Here is a 22,609-nt window from a genome sequence, read left to right as displayed (position 1 = left end):
AACATAAATAAAATACAAATTTTTCAGAACAAAGTCCTGAGAGGTATTGTGGGCGCACCGAAATACTATATAGTCAAGAAATCAAAAGATTTGCAAGGGGCATGGAAAGACTCCACTCTCATGAGAATATTGAAATATTGCAGTTTTTGGATACCACCAGATCAGGGCACAGACTCAAAAGAATCAAACCATCTGTTTTTGTGTAGTGAGGTGCATATAATAAAAAATACAATAGTGACATGTATAAACATTATTTCACCAGAGACTGAGATAAGGCCGATGGGTCCTCCTTACCCATTAGTTATATACCTAGATTTAAGTTATCATAAAAACAAATTGTAGGTTAGATGGAAACGACTAGTAACAATGTAATAATTAAATAATAAAAAAAATACAGAGCAAAAATACAATTTTCAATTGTTAAATATAATTTATTTCTTAGATTATTTACATCATATATTTACAGTTATAGAAGGATTCATTAAAAGGCCCTTTCACCTAAATACTTTTCTCTAATGTACAAGACTGCACGTTCAGCTATAGCAACAATTGTAGCTTGAGTATTGCCGGATGGTGGTTCAACCATAGCGGATGCATCAGCCAATCTGATGTTGGGAATACCGTGTAACTGGAGATTTTGGTTAGCACACGTATTTTCGTCATCTTCCAGACCGATCTTGCACGAGCATGATTGATGGTTCTCAGGATAGGTATCGTACTTGATGGCACATTCCCAGAATTCGTCTGTATCGAATCTGGAATCGAGTGAACATTCGTTAGAGCCCAAGGAACTTGACTATATGAGGCTACTTACTCATAGGTACTTCCACAATCACCATATGAGTATTGCAGCAACGTAACGTTATATTTTGAGATTAAAGTTGGAGATTGAATCAATTGTTGGGCGTATCGAATAGCGTTGACGACCACCTTGATATCAGCTGGATTAGTCAGATAATTAGCGACGATTTTTGGTTTATCAAATGGATCACTTGATCTCAAAGTTATGGATCTGTAAAAAAATAATTTATTGATCACTTCAGATTAATAATGGCCTATAAATTAATGTTAAAAGATTCACAACAGATCATGTTATTGTGTATTAAATCGTATCGCGTATTGACAGGCTTCACTTTTCAGTATGTGTCATTTCGTCAAAGCGTGATCAAAAAAGTATTTCAGTTTGTTGAATATAATCACCAAAAAGCAGAAGCATTTGCTGAATATCTAGAAAAAGCTTTCAAACCAAACGAAACTAATATTGAACATAATTGTTGGACCAAACTATTAATAACCAAAGTTATTAAAACTGAAATTAAGCCCAGGAAATCACTAGGCTACGATTTAATAACAGGAGAATTACTGCAAAAACTACCTACCTCTACTAAAGAAAGGGAATTATAAAACTGACCAACTTGATCAATACAGCATTTGGATTAAAACATATCCTAGGCATTTGGAAGATGGCGGAAATTATAATGATCCCAAAACCTAGGAACTCACCAAATGAAACAAAAGCCTATAGACCTATATCACTGCTGTTAGTAATATCTAAGGTTTTTGAAAAACCTCTATTGAAAAGCATTAAACCGATCATAGAGAAAATAAAACCTAATACCAACACACCAGTTTGGGTTTATTAACAAGCATTCAACAATTCACCAGGTCCACAGAATAACGGGTGTTATTCAAAAAGCCTACGAAAGTAAAAAAGTATGCTCAGCAATATTCTTACATGTAGCACAAACCTTCGATAAGGTTTGGAATGAAGGCCTTGTTCATAAACTACAGAAAATATTAGCAAAACAATACACCGAACTATTAAAATCGTATAGTACAACCAGAATGTTTAGAATCAAACAAGAAGAAGCTTACTCTACAATAAAACAAGCTAAAGCAGGTGTACCACAAGGAAGTGTACTGGAGCCAATGCTTTATCTACGCTACACTTGTGACATGCCACAAATGGAGAATAGTCAAGAAGCCTCACGAAAATTACAACAGGTAAGTGACAATATAAATAATTGGACACAAGCTTGGGAAATAAAAATTAATGACAGCAAATCTGTGCATGTGCATTTCACCTACAATCAGACCGTACAAGCGCCAACAACATTAAATAATACTATCATTCTATATAGCAACAACGCATCACATCTCGTAATGAATCTTGATGCAAAACTTTGATGGAAGGAATATATAAAGAAGAAAAGAAAATAACTGGAATTGAAATTTAGGAAAATGTGCTGGCTAATTGGAAGAAAATCACAATTTTCAGTACATAATAAATTGCTATTATATAAGCAAATACTGACGCACCTAAATACTATAGGACTGATTACCTACATCGAGACCTTCAGATACCCACAGCCAGTCAAGGAATCAAGAGAATTGCAAGGGGGCACGAGAAAAGACTCCATTCTCATGAGAATATTGAAGTACTTCAGCTTTTGGACACCACCAGAAAAGTATACAGACTCAAAAGAGTCAAACTATCTGATCTTGTGTAGTGTTGTCTAGTGAGGTGCATATAATAAAAAATACAGCAGTGACATGTATAAACATTATTTCACCAGAGACTGAGATAGGGCCGATGGGTCCTGCTAGTTATATACCTAGATTTAAGTTATCATAAAGACAAATTGTATTTTAGTCGGAAATGTGGACTAGTAACAATGTAATAATTAAATAATAATAATAAAAATTTGTTGAATATGTCTATATTTGTAGCGAGTAGATCGCTTTTGCCGGTAATTTTACTTTTATAGTTCAATTTGAAGAAATAGACGGCTGAAGGTCATCAAATGCTCTATGAGGCCTATGACAGCCATGCTCCATCAATTTCAACATATGAATAATGGTTTCGACGAGGATTTGAAGGCATTACTCGATGACGGTCTGTATAAAACGCAATAAGAATTAGCAGACTTGTTGGGAATAAAAGAAGAAACTAATTGGAACCGCTTGAAGTATATGAGAATGATCCAAAACCTTGGAAATTTTGTGCTTTATGAATTGAACCCAAGAGACATTGAAAGGCGTTTTGGTCTTGTGTGAAACGCTGCTTCATCGGCAAAATTGGAAACATTTTTTGCATCATATTGTTAGTGGCGAATCTGGAGTGAAAAAAATTATAGGAAACTTGCTCATGCAACAATATCTACGGCAACTCCGAATATCCATGGCTTAATTGGATATTCTTGGTAGAATCAACTTGAGGTAGTATACCATGTAGTGTTAAAAACTAATGAAAGCATCAATGGCGATAACTATCGACTACAATCGAATCACTTAAGAGGAATACTGCCCAAAAAACTGCCAGAATAGGAGCAAAGATACAATAATGTTATTCTTCAGCATGACAACGTCCGACCATATGTTACAAAACCGTTGAAAGTATATTTGGACACATTAAAATAGGAAGTGCTACCCTACTCGCCTTATTCACTATGCACTTTGCAACTTCTTATTACTATTTATATATGAGTAACCGATACATAAGCCGTGGCCTGTTGAAGGAGTGCTTGATTTCTTATGAAGATAACAAAAAAATTGGTCGATGGGTGGATAGCCTCAAAAGATACTTGATTTGATAAATTAAAAAGAATGTTTTAAAACCAATTTATCGGCTAATACATTTTAGTAATAAGTGTAAAACAATATTAATCAGTTATTTTACAAATAATATATGAGCATAACATATTTCATTTTAAGACATTTTAATTTTTGTCAACAAAATAAACTTAGCTATTTTATCATATATATCATACTAGCTGTTTTTTCTATAAATTCTTGTTCACTGCATCATCAGGTCTTCTCTTATTTTATTTAAATATTGCATACTGTTCCTTCTTGCAGCTTGTGAGATATATTATTTCTACAATTTGTATTTTATTTTGTTTCTTGGACATATCGCTTGTTTTTTGCTATTTCTCTAGTTATTCTCTATTTGTTTCTTCATCGCATGGTTTAATTTTATATATATATATATATATATATATATATATATATATATATATATATATATAAAATATTTACTAATTTAGATTTTTTAAAAAATATTTAAAACTTTAGTTTGTCTCTTGTTTATTCTTATTTTATCTTTGCGATTAAAATAACATCATCATCAACATCGACATGCATCCGACATTATATATTTTTTATTTACTTTGGTTGGTCTCGGATCAAAATCGTTTCGTTGTGATAATCTTGACTTTGGTTCTATCTTAAATGACTAGGTACAGTAAAATCCAGATCTAGTAGTTCACATCAAATGGGTTTTATATTGTTGTGCTTATTCTCTTGCCTAATTTAGTTAACATCGGGAGATTTTATTTAGGCTTATCAACTATAGGGGGCGCTCTATTTACTAATTCAATTCTTACTATAATATTTACTAATTCATAAGAAATTCAAGCTCTATGTTGTAGAAAGAGCAACAATTAGAATTACTTCTAAATGTTCAAAAATTTCCTGAGGAATATTGTTAATGCTTTTTGAAAAAATTGTATAAAAGTTGTAAGTTTTATAGGAACAAGAATATTAATATAATGAAATGTTAAAAATATAATTGACTAATAAAATTTTGATTACGTTAAAATGTATTTAGTTTGAAATAAGAGAAGTAATTTGAATATATTTTGATATAGCTCTAGACTTTTTATGTGGTACTCACCCACTGCTCTTTGGATGTAGATTAACGGCGGATATGTAGATGGTACGTTGGGCATCTGGATCATCTTCATCGACTGGAGATTCAGGATCTCCGGAGTAAGCGCATGTGTTATCGTAACCGCTGAAAAACAGTTGAATGTCTGGGTCATCAGAATCAGTGTAGTTGCTTGGAATACGAGCAGTTATCTGAAGAAAAAAAAGATAACTTACATGTATTAAGAATATTAAGATTCTATATCAGGATCTATTAATGGTGGAACGTCGATTTAGGTTTTTTTTTGGTAGTTTAAAACAACTTGTGTGTAATGGCATGAGTATTACCTGAGACATTCCAGTGGAACTGAGAGGTCCATCTTCAAATTCAATATATTGCGTGAGGGTTTCCCAATTCAAGTCAACGTAGTTGGTTCTGTTGATCCTTACGGCTATCGAAAATGATACGTGGTTCTTGATGCCTATGGATAAAACGTTAGTAATCCGACTATATATATATATATATATATATATATATATATATATATACATATATATATATATATATATATATATATATATATATATATATATATATATATATATTATCGGACCTACCTTTACCAACAGCGGGTAAATTGTGAACTTGCTCGATGCCTACTTCATCCAGAACTGCCTTGTCTCCAATACCAGAAAGAAGTAAAATTTGTGGGGTATTCACAGCACCTACAGTTACAAAGAAGCCATAGAACCCTCTGATAAGGAGGCAGTTGTGATTAAATTAACTTACCCCCGGCTAAGATAACTTCTTTGGTAACATTGACAACATATGTTTCGTTGTTGTAAACAAATTCGACACCGGTAGCTTTCTTTTCACCGTTAACTTCGCTGACGAGGATTCTTGTAACGGTGGAATTCAACATAACATCTAGATTTCTGCTGTGTCTGTGAGGACGTACGAAGGCTTTTGCGGTACTTAGACGAGCTCCATCTCTATAAGCAATAGAAGCAAAACAATTGGAAATAATAATTATTAATAGCTGCCTAGGTGTAGGGTTATATTTCTTGATGTAGGTTACGCTTTCGATAAGGTTTGGCTTACAAGACTTATCTACAACTTCATTCTGCCAGAACGTTTAGAGTGCAACAAGGGTAGTATTATTCTACAGTAAAAGAAACTCAAGCAGGTCTAACATAAGACCACTATTGGGACCAATTATTCACCTAATTTATGCATGTGATATACCACAAATAGAAAATATCACTATGGTTACATTTGCTGATGATATTGAATAAAAGTTAACTAAAGGAAATAGGAAGTTGAAATTACTTATCATGAAACTACACGTACAACAGTAATAATAAATAACAATGTTATGCCATATATCAACAATGCCAAGGAATCTGAAGTAAGTAATAGGATGAACAGCGTTTTAAACCTTCGTTGGAATGAGCAAATAGAAAAATGTATTGGTTCATTGGAAGAAGATCTCAATTATCTGCATGTTATAAGGAGCACATAGAAAAATATACTGATTCATTGGAAGAAAATCTTAATTATCTGCATACTATAAGGAGCACATAGAAAAATGTACTGATTCATTGGAAGAAAGTCTCAATTATCTGCATACTATAAGGAGTACATAGAAAAATGCACTGGTTCATTGGAAGAAGATCTCAATTATCCGTACACTATAAGTTACTGTTGTATAAGAAAGTCCTAAAACTGATATGGATCTATTCATCTAGTGGTGGGGATGTTCGGCGAAAACCAACATAAAGAATATATACCATTTCCAAAACTAATTCCTACGAATTAACGTAAATACCATCAGATACTACAGGAATGATTATATATACTGAGGCTTTTAGATACCTACTGTTTCTCAGAAAATTAAGATAATCACAAAGAGGCAAGAGGGGAGACACCACCCTCACAAGTATTGTAACTCTTGACCAGGACACAGGGTCAAAAGGATCAAACCATATGATTTCGTAATGCAGAAAGTGTATTTACCAGAAAAATAGCAGTGTTAGTACGTAGACATTATTGGTATACAGGTTAAATAAGGACTCATGGGTTCTAAAAAATATAATGTAGGTTAATTGGCAACGATCAGTAACAATGTATTGATTAAAAAATTAGTATCGGTCTATTGTGGCAACTTAAAGAGCACTTTTCTTAATTCGTTCATATAATAATGAATTATGTTATTGTAATTAGATTTATATTGTTCTAATTTATGTTGTAGTTGTACTTGTACAAACCTGTACCTTTTTTGCGATTAGATTTTTACCTGTTATTTGTTTGGGCGATAGCAAATCCAACATAGTCTTCACCGTTGAGATCATCTGAAACGGGGAATCCAGTTTCTTCGGCTGCGGTGAGTATATCCCAGGCAAGTTCAGGTTGGTCGTTGAAGCGTTGGATGGTGAAGGGTCCACCATGTCCGTGGTATTCGGAAGATACCAGTGAGCCGATCTCTCTGTTATTTTCTGATTTCTTGAAAACAGGTAACAGTTTGTCGTAGCTCCATTCGGTGTTACCGGCATCAACCTGTTAAAGCATTTGTAACTGTCATTATCATTGAATTATACCACATGGCCTGCAGCTCATTTTTAGTTAGTATTAACCTTCAAAAATCAAAATTTCATGATATTCTAGTCATAAGTTTGTGAGTTATTGTGCTAAGAGTGACACTACTTTTGTTATTTTCAAAACAATCAATTAAAAACAATTTCGTGTTTTAATTTTTCACTGCTTCTTGATGGGAAAACCGTTCAAGTTATTATTTGGCTTGAAAAGTATTATAAGGACTCCGCTCCATCAGAAACAACAATCAAACTTAGGTTTACTAATTTGAAACGTGGTTGTTGAGACGTAGTGGAGGAGACGTAGAACGTAGTGAACGCCCAAATGAGGTGGCCACATTAGAAAACATAAAAAAATCCACAAAATCCTTTTGAATGATCGAAAAGTGAAGTTGCGTGAATTAGCTAGCATCGTAAAGATATCAAAAGAACTGGTTATATATTGTATGAGCATTTAACTACGAGAAAGCTCTGTTCAAAGTGGGTGCCGCGTTTGTTCACTGTTGACTAAAAACAAGAACGTGTTGATGATTCTGAGCAGTGTTTAACCATATTTAAACGTAATAAACTGGAACTTTTCGTTACGTGGAACCGTCGATATGTGACAATGGATGAAATATGGATCCATCACTTTACTCCAGAATCAAAACGATCGTCATCTGAGTGGACAGCAACTGGTGTACGTCGTCCAAAGCATCCGAAAGCACAATAATTGCCTGGAGAGGTTATGGCCTCGGTTTTCGAAAATAAAATGCAAAACTACATAAACTGAACTTCAAAATACTCCAATATCCACCGTATTCACCAGATATGTCTCCTAGTAATTACTGGCTGTTCGTAGACCTCAAAAAAATGCTCACCTGTAAGAAATCTCGTTTGAATGAAGAAGACTATTTTGAGGAAAAGATAAATTGCTCTACAAAAGTGGTATTAAAATGCTATTGGGATATTTCAGCCTATGTTATATAGTGGAAATATATTTTTGAATATATTTTTAAGAAGAGTAGTGAGTTAGTTGTTATAGTCATTGATTGATCAATTTTAACTTACCCATCTTTGGTAATCGGCAGGAGTCCCTCTGATGTACATCATACCGTTGAATACACTGCATCCACCCAAGACCTTGCCTCTTGGCCATGTGCAGATACCGTCGTTGTTAAGACAAGCGTTGGGTTCGGCCTCGGTGGTGTAGTTCCAATCGATCACAGTGTTGGAGAAAGCGGGAACGGCGGGTATTTGGGTTGCGGGGGGTTCATCTATACCGGCTTCTAAAAGGAGAGTTTTCCATCCATGGACTTCAGCCAGTCGGCCGGCGGCTGTGGATCCACCGCTGCCACCGCCGATGACGATGAAATCATATTCGGATTCCGGTTCCCATTTGGGCTGGACCCTTCCGCATGGATCAGAGATGGCACAAACGTATCTAAAAAGGGAGTAGTTGTAATTTATTTGTTTGTACTTGTAGATACTGCAACATTATCTAAAAAATATTCCAGTTTTGTACTATTATTTATTGACTTTAGTCTAATTATTTTTATTAATTATTAATGAATGTTAATGAATTATTTTACAGGATTCCAAAAAGCCAATTAATAACATACTATTGAATGTATTGTATATTTCTATATATATTTATTACAAACTCGTCCTGCATGTGCATTGATGGAGTGCAATTGAACAATAGTAATAAATTAATTTTATAAATGAAGATTGTTAAAAGCATATCTAATGTAAGTTGTAATTAATAAAAAATAATTACAATGGATAGTTAAAACCTGTTTATTCAAAGTATGGACATTTGATTCTTTACATTTTTCCTGCACATTTCTCAGGAAATTTACGGATTCCATTCTAAAAGTACAGTATCTCGTTTGAATTAAATCATTCATCGAATATTTAATTTGTTCGAAACTTATCTGCTCTGAAAGCGTGTTTACCATTGATGCGAAAAGATTGAATGGTGTCACGTGCGATAAAAGCAAATGAATATCGTGGGTGAGTGTTGTCATGCTGTAAAACAACCTTTTCATGTCTTTGAGCATATTGTGGTGTATTGTATTGTTTTTTGAACGGTGTGCAGTTCAAATTGATCATTTGTGGTCGGTAACAATCAACATTAACTCTTTTACAAGGCTTCAATCTTTCATAATTTACGGCACAAATCAGGTACCATTATAGGGCATGGTCTTGAGACCAAAACAATTTGGTCTTTAGGGAATGGGCCCATTTTTATCACCCGTTATTATTTGATGCAGATAAACTTCTTTCATATCACTGAAGTAGCACTTCCTATTTTCTAATTGCCCGTCATTTCTTGTGGCACTCATTTTTCCATCTTTTGGATCTTTCCCATCGCTTGTATCCATTCACAAATTGGGGTTTGACTTACATTTAACTCTTCTGCCAATTTTTTCGGAGTTTGTATTGGGCCTTCGTATAATAAGTCCAGTAATACTGCATCTTCAAACGTTTTCGGTCTAGCATTCTTTGTCTTGTACGTTGAAATCACCATATTTGGCATGGCGATATGCTTACCGCAAATCTTTACCAGTAAACGATAACATTTAGGGGCTTTTTTCTTTTAACGAAATAAGAAAACTCGATAATATAATATGATGTCGATAATAAAATAAAGAATCGATAATATCGATAATAAAATAACATAAATCAATTAAATTATAACGTTTCCTACCTAGTGAAAATTTATCCATGGCTAACAATTTGTTTTTCAAAAATCAGATAGTAATTACCGACATACCTGGTTATTATTAGAACAAACATTTATATCAGTACAAACATATATAAAAAAACAATTTTGTAAATATCCTTATTGGTATATAATTGATTATCTAGGTATTTTTGGAATAAAGTATTAAAAATAAATTTTTAACTGGGTATTGTAAATATTTTCAGATGATCCTAATTCAATATAACCAGGAGATTGAAATCATACCAAAGAAGAGTATTGTATGAACATGTTTAAAATAGTCATCATGTAGTAATGAAGAAATTTGCCCATATTTTATGTTTCTATATTTTAAAAATAAGAAATTATAGGGAAAACATAGTTTAGTATCATCTGAGATATAAATAAATATAATATACATTTGAAAACTATATATTCTGGTACTGATTTTTTTTATGATATTTTATTAAAATAGTTAGTAGTTGTGTTTTACCTGATAATTACATCGACCAAAGACATAAACACGACATATTGACTCCCCGAACAGGTATCGACTATAGAGGGCGCAATATATGGTAGCTCACAGTCACAATTTGCCATGTTGCTGATTCTGCACCGGAACACACAAGATGCCATTTAGTATTTCGATTCGTCTTTATATAGTATTAGTTTTTAACAAGGTACTTAAAATAGCAAGTCAATGCTTTGAGTACTGGAGTGATTATTTTTATCAACAGTATACAGGTTGTCGAGTACTTCCTTATCGACTAAAATATTTAGTACTAATAAATGATTCCAATGAGTAAGCATAATGTCTAGCATATAAGTTATACCGATTTTTGTGTTAAAACAAATATACCAAATCTATTTTTTAAATAAATACCTTAGTCTAGCAATATAATTAAGATTAATACTATTTTAATTGTATTAAAATTTGTTGTTAATGGTAATAATAATTAATAATATATTTGTAACTATATAGTATTATCTGTAAACTATTTGTGCTGATTATATTGTTTTGTCGGTTAGTTAATTTTAAATAACTAGCACAAATTTATTATTAAGTACCCTTACTCACTCCAACGAAAGTAAATCTGTGCATGTGCAGTTCACCTACAATAAGATCGTACAATCACCTATAACATTAAATAATACTATCATTCCATATAGCAACAACGCTAAATATCTCGGAATGAATCTTGATGCAGATCTTCGCTGGAAGGAACATATAAAGAAGAAAAGAAAAGAATTGGAATTGAAATATAAGAAAATGTATTAGATGATTGAAAGAAAATTACAATTCTGAGTACATAATAAATTGCTATTATATAAACAAATACTGAAACCTTTATAGACATACGGAGTTCAATGATGCGGATGTTCTGCTAAGAGTAACATACTACTGCCCAAATAACATACTGACTACCTACATCGAAACCTTCAGATATCCACAGTCAGTCAAGAAATCAAGAGAATTGAAAGAGGGCATGATGAAAGACTGCATTTTCATGAGAATATTGGAGTATTGCAACTTTTGGATACCACCAGAGCAGCACACAAACTCAAAAGAATAAAACCATCTGATCTTATGTAGTATTGTGTAGTGAGGTGCAGTTAATAAAAAAAAGTACAGCAGTGACTTGTATAAACATTATTTCACCAAAGACTGAGATATGGCCGATGGGTCCTCGTAGTTATATACCTAGATTTAATTTATTGTAAAGACAAATTGTAGGTTGGTTGGAAACGACTAGTAACAATGTAATAATGTAATAGAAAAACTGTAAATAACAACCCCGTATAGATAGCAACCGTCGAAAATAAGTTAGCACAACTTGCAATTATTTGGTTTTAAACTTAATAATTTCCAAATAGGTTGCTGGAATTTCAAGGTTATACTGTTTATAAATTTGTGCTACTAGTGTTTCTTATTGGTGAACGACAAAGAGTTGTTTGTAAGCCAAAAATAATTCCACTGGTGTGCGCATCTTAAATGAATTACTTCATTTCGAATATGATCTGGGAGATAAACATGAAGAATTTGCATTAAACATTTCATTTGGAAGACCGCAAGCTTACGTATGTCAGATTGTAACAGTGTCCAAGTGTCGGAGCAATATAATTTACATGTCAGCCATATGTCCGATTATCTTTGGGCTTTAGACTGGCCTTCCTGCCAATATTTGGCTTCCCCAATACCACGAGAACTTTTCGGTATTGCAAGTACAATACACTGCCTCCACTCAGCGCTTCTCGGAGCCAATAGCGAAACGCAGCACGATGGTACAGTTCGTGCTAGCCTTTACTTACTTTTCCCCTTAGCCCTTTACCACATTTAGTCAATACTAGATAAGCTACCCTGTTTTAGTCGATCCCTTGTGTCTTTCGACTTTTACCTTTGTACTGTTGTTCAGCCAAATTTTTCCCTTGTGAATATTTGTATGTTGCCACCCAACTATTCCTTTCCCTCGTCTCTTTCCCTCGACTTCCTCCATCCTTCGTTAACAAAAAAGTGGAACGTCCCTAAGGACGCTCCTTAATTTTGTTTAAACCACCTCGACAGTCAGAAAGGTGTTTCCTCACCATCTACTACTTGCACTGATCGCCACTCGGATCTGAGATTGGAAGTTCTGATGTTGTTACCTTCGTTCCTTTTCAGGATTTTTCACTCGGCGAGCTAAGCTCTTTTCCAGTTTATTAGAACCTGATGATTCTTACTCGCGTACGATTGCATGTAGTAGATGCCCTTATCCCCTACCCCCTGACTTCTTCAAGTCATTTCTACCCTGTTGATTAATTCCACTTATGTTTGTTTTTCCCTGTTTTATTGACCTCTAATTTTTTATCCACTAATTTTCAAAACCCCTTCTCCAAAGTGATTGTTCCCCTAAAATTAAGGCTGTCGAGCGATTCGGTCAGGTCCTACTGAAGGCAGAACCTTTAATGGCCTGCGATACCAGGCATTTAGGCTTTTTACCCATTCTATCGGGTTACAGGATTGGTAAGATATGTGTTTGAAATAGGTGGATTTTAATCTTAATAGTAATATTATAACAGAGCATTCCACGTACCATCTTAGAGAAGCAAGAGCATCTGTAGCTTGACCGATCGGGTTTACTACTTCGACAGTAGAGACTACTTCCTCTCCTATATTAGTGATTCCAAGTACGTGAACTCCTGCACTTGTTGTAACTGGATCCCGTTGAGATTTAAGATAGCAGACTATACGTCAGTTATCAATAGTTTGTTCTTTTTATCATTAATTCCAAAGCCATATGGCTCTGCAGTGTGAACTACATCATGAAGTATGCTGGAAACCTCAACATCTGCTATGTTAAAAAATAGCGGATTAACGACATTTCCTTGGCGAACACTGGCTTTGGAGTTAATGGAGCCATGGAGCCATGGGTGGCTGAAGAATTTGACCTTTCAGGGGAGTATGCTCAGCTTTTAAAGAGAGGGTCAGTGTATACAATCGAAAGTAGAGTGGAAATTAATAAAAACGACGTTAATTCCATAAAATGGTTCCACTGCAAGCTCGACAATTATGGAAATTAATAATAAATTTGATTATTATTGCAGAATTATAACCATTTAAATGATTGTCAGATTTGCAGCTTGCGATATATCTTCTGATATGTAGGAAGAACTTTGATCATTTCACTAACAAGCGACAGAGAGTTCTTTGATAATAATATTGCTATAATTTTATTTTAAGATAATGTACTAAACAACAGTTATCTAAGCTATTCTGATTAAATTAAGTTTATAGAATGACAAAATGGAATTTTAGCAAAAATAAATCAATTTTAATAAAAACATCTCAAGTTAATAATACCACTTAATTTTCATACAAACAACTTTATTCGGTAAATAACAAAAACAAAATGATTAACCTTTCCTCAATTACATTTGGTGTAAAATGTCCGGGGTTGTAAATTGAATGATTAAAACATAGGCTTCTATGTCTTCAGGGAATATTTTTATGGTCTCAATCCACTAAAAATGTCATTCTTAAAAGTACTAATTCGTGGTAATAGTGCTTGGTAGTAATAATGTTCTTCTAATTCTTCAAAATATATTCTCATATTTTAATAGCTCGATAGTGTCGATTACGTAAGATACTTACATCTTAATTAAATGAGGAAGTTTTGTCACTTCTAACTGTTGAGCAGACCCAGTCAATCAACTATGATGTCTCAGCTATTCTTGAATGCTTTATAGTATTTTCATTCGTATTTTAGTATTATTTTAGTGTTTTCGGGATTTTGGACACCACAATCCAAACACAAAATGCGGAAATCGCCTTTTTTATGGCCAATTCTTCAAATACTTCATCACTTTATTAACATCTAGGGTTTGTAACTTATTATTTTCAAAACTCGCCATATTGTATAGCTAATATTTTATTTGATCTAAAAACCGACACATTTAATAAACTACACATTATGGTTATTTTACTCTAACTAATTAAACTGTCGTGGAGGAATTTTTTTCAATAAGAGCAGTTTTGTAGGAAGTAAACTGTCGTAGAGGATAGGAGAATGCTGTATTAGCTACGCCATATTTTATAAAGGGCATCCTAATTATCTTTTATAATTGAAAATTCATTTTCCAGCAATATACTTGCATCTAAATATTTTTTCGTTTTAGTTGCTTACCAATTTTTAGTCGCCAGCGCGTTATAACAACAATTACCCATCGAATAAATTTAATTTATATATGGGACATCAAAAAGTTATAAACAAAGTGTAACAAAAAGTTTTACTAACATGTTTAGTGTACAAATCGATCTTGCTGCAAAATTCATCTAAATCCATTCTTTTAAATGATTATTTTCTATTTTGTATCATATTTGTTAGATATATTTACTAAATATAATAATGGAAACTAGCTGTCAAATTGTAATATTATCATCTAATCTGATGTGAATGTAAAACCGAGTTTTCCACATGAAAATTATGCGAGAAGTATATACTTAAAAGCTATTGATTTTTAAGGGGTTTTCGTCACCTATCTTTTTAACTAGGAATTTTAAGTAGGTGCAATTTAAAGGAGAATCAGAGGAAGCAAGTCACGTACACCGTGGACTATATTGACGTTATTAGTTGCTTTATATAATTATCAGGTGTTTTTCGAATGATTAGTGGGTGTTTATAAGCTTGCACCGAGCATATTAGATCAGTTAAAGATTATAGTAATAGTATCTCTCCAATAATGTTGGGGTTGATGAAAAAGTTATTATGTCTGTGTTCTCAAAAGTTAAAAATACCTTTGAAAAATCACCAAAATCAACTTTAATTTATCTTTTTTTTGGTGTAATTCCTTGTTCGCTTTTTTTACAGGACTTGTCCTAATAGAATGTTACACGATAATAAAAGAACTATTTTGGTAGGGTTATAGGGCTGCTACATAGTCCAGATATTAAATCTATTAAATTTAGTAAAATTCAATTCAGGATATTCTCAGAAAGAAATCCACTTTTCTTCCTTTTTATGCTATGAATCTGAAAAAGATGTTTGCGAGAAAGTACTCCTCTTCTTATCTTGTGAAAAAGAGGGTAGATAATTATCTTATTTTCAAACTCTGTTGATCATATAATGGAATTTTTGCCTTTGAATATACCTTTTAAAGTGGGTATATGAATTTTTTGTCACTAGTAAAAATTAAAAATTATTTAATTTTCTATGATCATTATATTTCTGATAGTGTTTTATCGAAATAGGCTTTTATTTTGTCATGATTTAAACAATGCTGGAACTATCAAAAGTAATACAATTAAAGTTTAATCAGTATTGTTTAAAATTAGACACAGTTGGTTGATATACGTTGGATTTCTGACAGATTTAGTAACGGGTAAAATAGGTTTCGATCGGGAACCGAAATGATATGAATAGGTAAAATCTGGGTTATGAGCGCTTTTTATTTTTTAAATTTTATGTATATGTAGCACATATATAATTCTAATTCTTTGTCAGGTGCTATATGTCATGTAGCTTTTCGAGTCTTCATCCGCGTTGGGTTCTTAGAGGAACCTATATTATTGTGAGAACGTTTTGACAGATTTCCATTTGTCATCTTCAGGTCTTTTGTTGCGTTTTCCCTCCCTTTCTCCCCCATAGGTTGGACATAAGGACTACACTTTTGTAATATGGATGTACGTAGCTCTACGGGGATTCTACGATATCTAAATAAAATGCATCCAAAAAAAAAGTTCTCTATGAAAACTCAAGAAACAAAAAAAGTAAGAAAAAAATAAACAAATTAATAGATCACATAGACCACGTCCGAGAATACCGGAAAAAATTATAAGCGGTATAAGCAAGTTTTGAAGGATTTACAAAAGAAGTTTGAAACATAACATTGTGAAGTGTTATGAAAGTTTGAAGTATTAGTCACATACTCTTTTTATGCTCTAACCTTTATTTCACAAAATACATATACATATTTATTGCTGTTTGATACATACAGAGAATGATAGCTTCATCAGATAGAAGATATGCTTCATCAACAAAAAACAAGTATTGGTTTCGCATTGCCACCAAAGCCAGCAAGGGCAAAATTAGGGATATGAATCCCAACCAGCACTTGTTGCAGCCATTAATTACACATCACCTGAGTGAGAAGTACTTTACTTGGAATAATTCGAATAACCCAAAAATTAAGTAGATTCTCGTATTGCATTAAAATTTGAGAAATATTTTCAACTAAAGATAATGTTTCAATTAAATGTACTGTATCATTGTTTAGAGTACCAGTTTTCTGGTATAATTTTTGTTTATATTTAAAAGCACATGACACGCATATTACAACTATTAACTACAACTATCTAGCAATTTTTCCTCCATATCCTTTTCAAAGTATAGATTTAAGACTAAAACTTAAATAATGGATGTACTGATTCATTCCATATACTTTCAAAACACGATACAGTATTCATACATAATTATATCAGTTCAAAGGGTATTTGCCTCCTTAACTTCCTGGTAAGTTCACTGTTATCGAGCTATTACTGTACTACTTCAACGTTTTTGCCATGACGCAATATTTCTTGTTTCTTTTTTCAAACGTATTAATTTATTCAATAACCGTTGATATCTTTATATTATTTCTAATATACCACGGGGTTTAACAATGTTGTAGAGGACTTTGTTTTGGTAAGTTTGGTTATGTTAACATTAGATATCTTTGTGCAGCTCTATAATTGTACACCGTAAGTCCATATGGTCCATGGCTTCAGGATTTGCTTGTATAATAAAAGCTTATTTTGAGTTCAACATATGACCACAATTCTTTGAGCCCCATACCAAGTTCTACTTGTTTCTTTTTAAAATGCTTTTTTCCTCAAATATTTAGCTGGGATTGATTACTGAACTACTTTAAAGTAGAAATCCACATCTACAGACTTCGTGGCATTCAATGTTGTTCTCCATTTCTTAGCCTACTCAGTAATGTTATTGATAGGTGTTTGTAGCTCAATTTGCGTTTGTTTCAATACTATTACTTGTAGCGACTAGTGCAGTAATATCAGCAAATGTCGCCATCTCTACTCCTTCACATTTATGGATATCCCTTTTAAACGCCTTTTCAATTACTTCCGTAATATGATGTATTTGATCAATTGTGGAACGTTTGTTTCGAATTCTAAACTCATGAGCCGTAAAGACCTTTTCTTATATAATTAGTTTGAATCGTTTTCTTAACAGCTTTTCAAATAATTTAGATACCACTGGTAGCAGTGATATAGGTCGATATGATGTTATATCTTGGGTCGATTTACCTGGTTTAGGAATCATAATATCTTCTACAACCTTCCAAAGCGTTAAATAGATGCCCTAGTTTTATTCTGCCCTTTCTTGCCACATATTAAATCATACTCTGGAGCTTTTTTGATATTAAAATTTCGAATTTCGTTGGCGATTTCCTGCATCTTCAACCTAGATATCCATTTCTATTTGGAATAGATAATGTAACATATTCGTCAGCAGGGTCATCTTGGAAAGTATTTGCAGCATATAAATTTTTTTTGCTCACTCTCCATTTTCATTATGGATTGGAGAGTTTTGGCCCAGTTTATTTAATACAGTATTCCTTTTTACGTATAGTATTACTTTTTTCACACTACCACTTGCCAATTTTAAATTATTTCAAATCATTTGATCTATACACATAGAATCAAAGAATTATCTTCATCCTTTACATGTCTACATATTTCAGTGCTTTAACATCCATGTGCAAATGCTTGTCATAATTGAGGTTCGATACCGGATTAAACTTATCGACAAAGCACTTGTGGCGATGTATTTATATTTTTTTAGAGAACCGTCTGAGTGGGTGTCCTAGAAGTGCTTCTTCGAGTTCCTTCTTGATCGTTATTTGCCTACCAAGTGGGAGTATAAATTTTATTTAAATGCAAATAAACGTTACAGGCGAAATTTGTTAATATAATTAGACAAATAATTATCTGTGAAGTGCTAATATAATAAGAACTGATATTTAGATTATGGTGACTTAGTGTATATGAAACGTTTCATATTGTCGTCATGGATTTCAAGTATCACTTGATGGTAAACTTGGCTTTTAATTATTTTTTTGATAAATTTCTTGTTATTTTTTTCTCGTAACAAGACATATCGATGACTAGATTATGTTATAAAAACAACGATTTAGCAAAAAAAAACAGTCAATGGTTTATTCGCTGGAAGTGGTCACGATTTGATAATAAAGTCTTAATCATTTATCATTGTGATAGTCACAGATCGGATGTTATTTTTCATATAGAAAATAATTAGCTCAGTATATAAAGTGTATAAATAAATTTAATTAGTTTAATAGCTCCAAATTTGTCCATGTTAACTTTGCGTTATGGCAAAATGACAAAAATCTACTTGAAATAGAATCAATCGATGGCAGGTTAAATTGGAAACATCAAGTTGGACAAAATGCAGAGCAGATCAGAGTCAAAATTAAAGAACTGGACTGGTTAGTTGGAAGATACTTTAAACTTGACCTAAAATCAAAGAGATTGGTTTATCATGTTATGAAGCTTATTTGGACTTACGGGGTTCAAATATGAGGTTGGACTAATAAATAAAACCAACTTATAATATCAACGATATCATGATATATATGACGATATATGAAAACGATATCAAAACAAAAGATGCCTATCTACTTGGCCATATGGCTTCTTCATAAGAAATGGGGTGGAGCTTGACGGACCGTAAATCAGTAGCTGGAAAAAGTGTAGTGTGTAGAAAGAAACATTGTCATTTTCCACGTGGATTTTAACGACCCATGTGTAAAACGAAACATATCTATTTTAATTTATTATAATCTTCCATGATTAATTAGTTTTGCTGCTTCTCTATGAGACTGTAATAATATGAAGTTATTTCATTAAAGTGCGTAGTCAGCACATATTTAAAGGTAAATTCCAAAGGGGCATATTACAAATGTTTGAACATGTTTTTTTTTGACATATTTCTATGGTGAAATCGGCCTTTATAATACATGGAGCAGTTCTAAAAAAGATAAAAACAAAACAAAGTCCTTTGATTAATTACAAAGGCTTATGCCTACGTAAAGACAGAATAAGTTCCTGATAATATGGAAATTAAGGTATCTGCGAAGAACTATTTTCGATATTTAATTGTAAAGCACGGGAAAAAGAAGGGAATGAGAAGATTGAAGCAAACCAGACTACATGAACTATAAAAGTCATAAAAGTTTCTATTAAGAGTATCCAACAAAATATCTAATTATATTTTAACGTATAAGTAAAATATTATATTTTAACGATGTTTTTTTTTGGAATATTATTTAGTTTCTTTTGAAACCTGGTCGCATTTTGCTCTCGCTTAATGTGATGTTAATTATTAAAAATGTAAATTATTCTATTAAAAGCAACAGCATAAAGCAGATATAATTATATTATTTCCAAAGTAAAGTAAATTTATAGAATATTCTGAAGGAAACTAACTTTATTTTTATTTCTTCTCAAAAACAGACAGTATACTCAATTGTCTTAAAATTTGATACCTTTGAAAATAACTAATTAAAAATATTATTAACAAAAAATTTGAACCGACTTAATAAGGAACTCACTAAAAATTAAGAAAAAATCAAAGTTAGATTTTTAACACAAAAAAATTTTTTTTTGAATAAAATATGTACATAATAGTTGTAGTAATAACTAAATAAAAATACACAAAAACCAATCAAATTCAGGCATTTCATGATTATTTTAACAACAATTGTAGCAATAATATAAGGAATTGAGCTTATTATTATAAAACACATAATTGTTTCAACACGAATATATCTATTGAGCGGATATATAGAACAATTAAGTATCTGCACTTAGATGGAAAATATATAAAAATGCTAACATAGATTAAGCTAAATATAGCAGCTATAACGAAATTTTTTAAAGACAAACTATTTGAATAAATCATGAAGTCTATTTTAATAGCCTAGATTGAAACAATTGAAAGCACTTGAAATACATTTTTTTAATTAAACTTGTCACTTCAATGACCACTTTAGCGGCGTTAGTAAAGATAATCTTTTTGTAACTTGCATATTTTATGCTTTATTTAAACTTTAATGATATTCCTAATACGTTAAAATTATATTTTGTATTAAGCAAAAACTGTCTTTTTTTAATAATATTTTTAAGATTGTTAAATGAAAGTTTTAAAATTTATACATAAAAAGTGCGGGCTCAACCGGGATTTGAACCCGGGACCTCTCGCACCCAAAGCGAGAATCATACCCCTAGACCATTGAGCCGAATGAGTGCTGTGAATTATACGTGATAAATTATTTACCAAACACATTTTTCAGTTTCCGTTTATAAAAAGCTATTACTTTCTTTAATATTATTATAAAAATATGAATTAAATAAATTAGATTTTTTGGGAAACATATTATGTGGGATTTTATTAAATCTGATAATTAATCATCAGATACGGAGTAATTTTTTACAGGTTGCATTTTTTGTCAATTTTAAGTGTAGTTTTCGCAGTACTTTTTCTATAGCATTCTATAGATAGTAATTTTATGCAAGTAATAACGTTGTATATGACTGTGCTGATATGTAATTGATTAAAATACATAAAACATTTAATAACACAGCTATAGATAGGGTAGGTACTAAAATCTCTAAAACTTACTATTGGTAACTGAAAGCTCTTACTGTAATTTAGAAAACTGTATATGTAGTATATTTAACTAAAGCCTTTTAGATGGCGCTGATTAATATCTAATTGTGTCAGAACGTAATATAAATATATAACTTTTTAGCAGATGGCACTTATTTACTACGTAAAATGTAACAATGTGTAAAATTAATATATTGTAGGAAAATGTAAAAGGAAAACAGTTCCTATACATATTTGTCATAAGGTGCGCTAATAATACTAAGTCTCTCCAAAGATGGCGCCTAAATACAAGAAAATAACGTATCTGGAAGTCACAATTGAAAATTCTAATATTATTATTAAAAAGTGATATAATCATAATGATTTTGTAATGTAATCATAATGTAATATTATATTATTAAGTACAATATAATTTATACAAATTAATATTAAACAACTAAATGTTTTTATTTTATTCTCTTTAGTGGCGAATGTTCAGGTTTTTAATTTAGTTTTTGCTTAAAGTAAATTTTTGATTTAGTCTATGGTTTTATTCTAAAAAACCAATTAAATAGATTTTCTATATAGTTTATGGGAATGCCGGTTAAAAAATATGCATTTGTTTAGGTATTTTAAGAAATTGATGTGTCTGGTTTAAAATATCTACAAATCAATTTTAGTTAAAAATCAAGACAGTTCTGATATGTTTTCAACCGATGATGGACTGCATTTTTGAATGGAATTGATTGACCTACTGAAATTAGGCAATATCCATATTTTGAAAGATGTCACTAGGTCAGTAAACCATTCCATAAAGGTTACATCATGGAAATTTGGGTAAAAACAGTACAAATTACAAAAAACCAATTACAAATTGGCTCAAGTATGTATAATCCATAATCTCAAATAATTTAGCTACAACTGTGAGATGTGACACCGTCCTATATCACTCCGGCATTTTTTTATAACTAGGAAAATATGTGATTAGTGATGTTTTAACAATATAGAAGTTTGAAGAATCAGCATCATTGTCTCCACCGTTGATTCAAAAAGCTACCACTTCTTTATGTCAAGATAAAATAGTTGTGAAGCAAATTAGTTTATGTTTATATAGATTTATATATGTTTTATATATCATATATATATTAGGCGTGGTATTTAATTGTCTACGATTATTATCAGACTGTGTTAATAATAGCTAATAATATTAACGTGCTATTTTAAATATATCAGATCGCTTGTTAAAGTTAATATTAAAAAATTCGTTGAAATATAAAAATATTTTGGCAATATTTTCGTTTCATGATGTTTATAATAAATTTTATCATTTTATATAATACTAGCTGCCCCGACAGACCAATGATAAACAGACAGATAAATAAAAGACCTAATAATCCGTAATTAATAAAAAAAATGCTCGGTATGAATGAATTTTTATTATTATTTTCGATTAATAACACATGACGTTTCATACTTAAAAAACAGAGTTTTCCTGAAATACTGGCTATTTATAAGGTTTCTATTAGATATTTACAGACAC

The 22,609-nt window shown here is 31.8% G+C and overlaps 1 protein-coding gene and 1 non-coding gene across 2 annotated transcripts; both read right to left on the bottom strand.

Moving 5' to 3' along the window:
* Nucleotides 1–410: 410 nt before the first annotated feature.
* Nucleotides 411–10,578, bottom strand: LOC143190521 (glucose dehydrogenase [FAD, quinone]). The gene is made up of 9 exons (XM_076394862.1): nucleotides 10,419–10,578; nucleotides 8,290–8,662; nucleotides 6,945–7,204; nucleotides 5,438–5,640; nucleotides 5,266–5,373; nucleotides 4,996–5,129; nucleotides 4,676–4,860; nucleotides 815–1,012; nucleotides 411–755 (listed from the first exon to the last, which is right to left on the bottom strand). Exons 1-9 carry the CDS (start codon nucleotides 10,559–10,561, stop codon nucleotides 482–484), a joined length of 1,878 nt encoding a protein of 625 aa, XP_076250977.1. The 5' UTR covers nucleotides 10,562–10,578; the 3' UTR covers nucleotides 411–481.
* Nucleotides 10,579–20,647: 10,069 nt separating this feature from the next.
* TRNAP-UGG (transfer RNA proline (anticodon UGG)) lies at nucleotides 20,648–20,719 on the bottom strand. Its single transcript has one exon. It is a non-coding gene; the product is annotated as a tRNA-Pro (tRNA).
* Between the last annotated feature and the right edge of the window lie 1,890 nt (nucleotides 20,720–22,609).

This window comes from Rhynchophorus ferrugineus, unplaced genomic scaffold (assembly GCF_030347505.1).
Source record: "Rhynchophorus ferrugineus isolate W39M unplaced genomic scaffold, kcgeb_rfMv2 rfM2, whole genome shotgun sequence".
NCBI classification, from domain to species: Eukaryota; Metazoa; Arthropoda; class Insecta; order Coleoptera; family Curculionidae; genus Rhynchophorus; species Rhynchophorus ferrugineus.
Note: the sequence above shows the minus strand (reverse complement) of the source record. Positions and strands in the feature narration are given on the sequence as shown.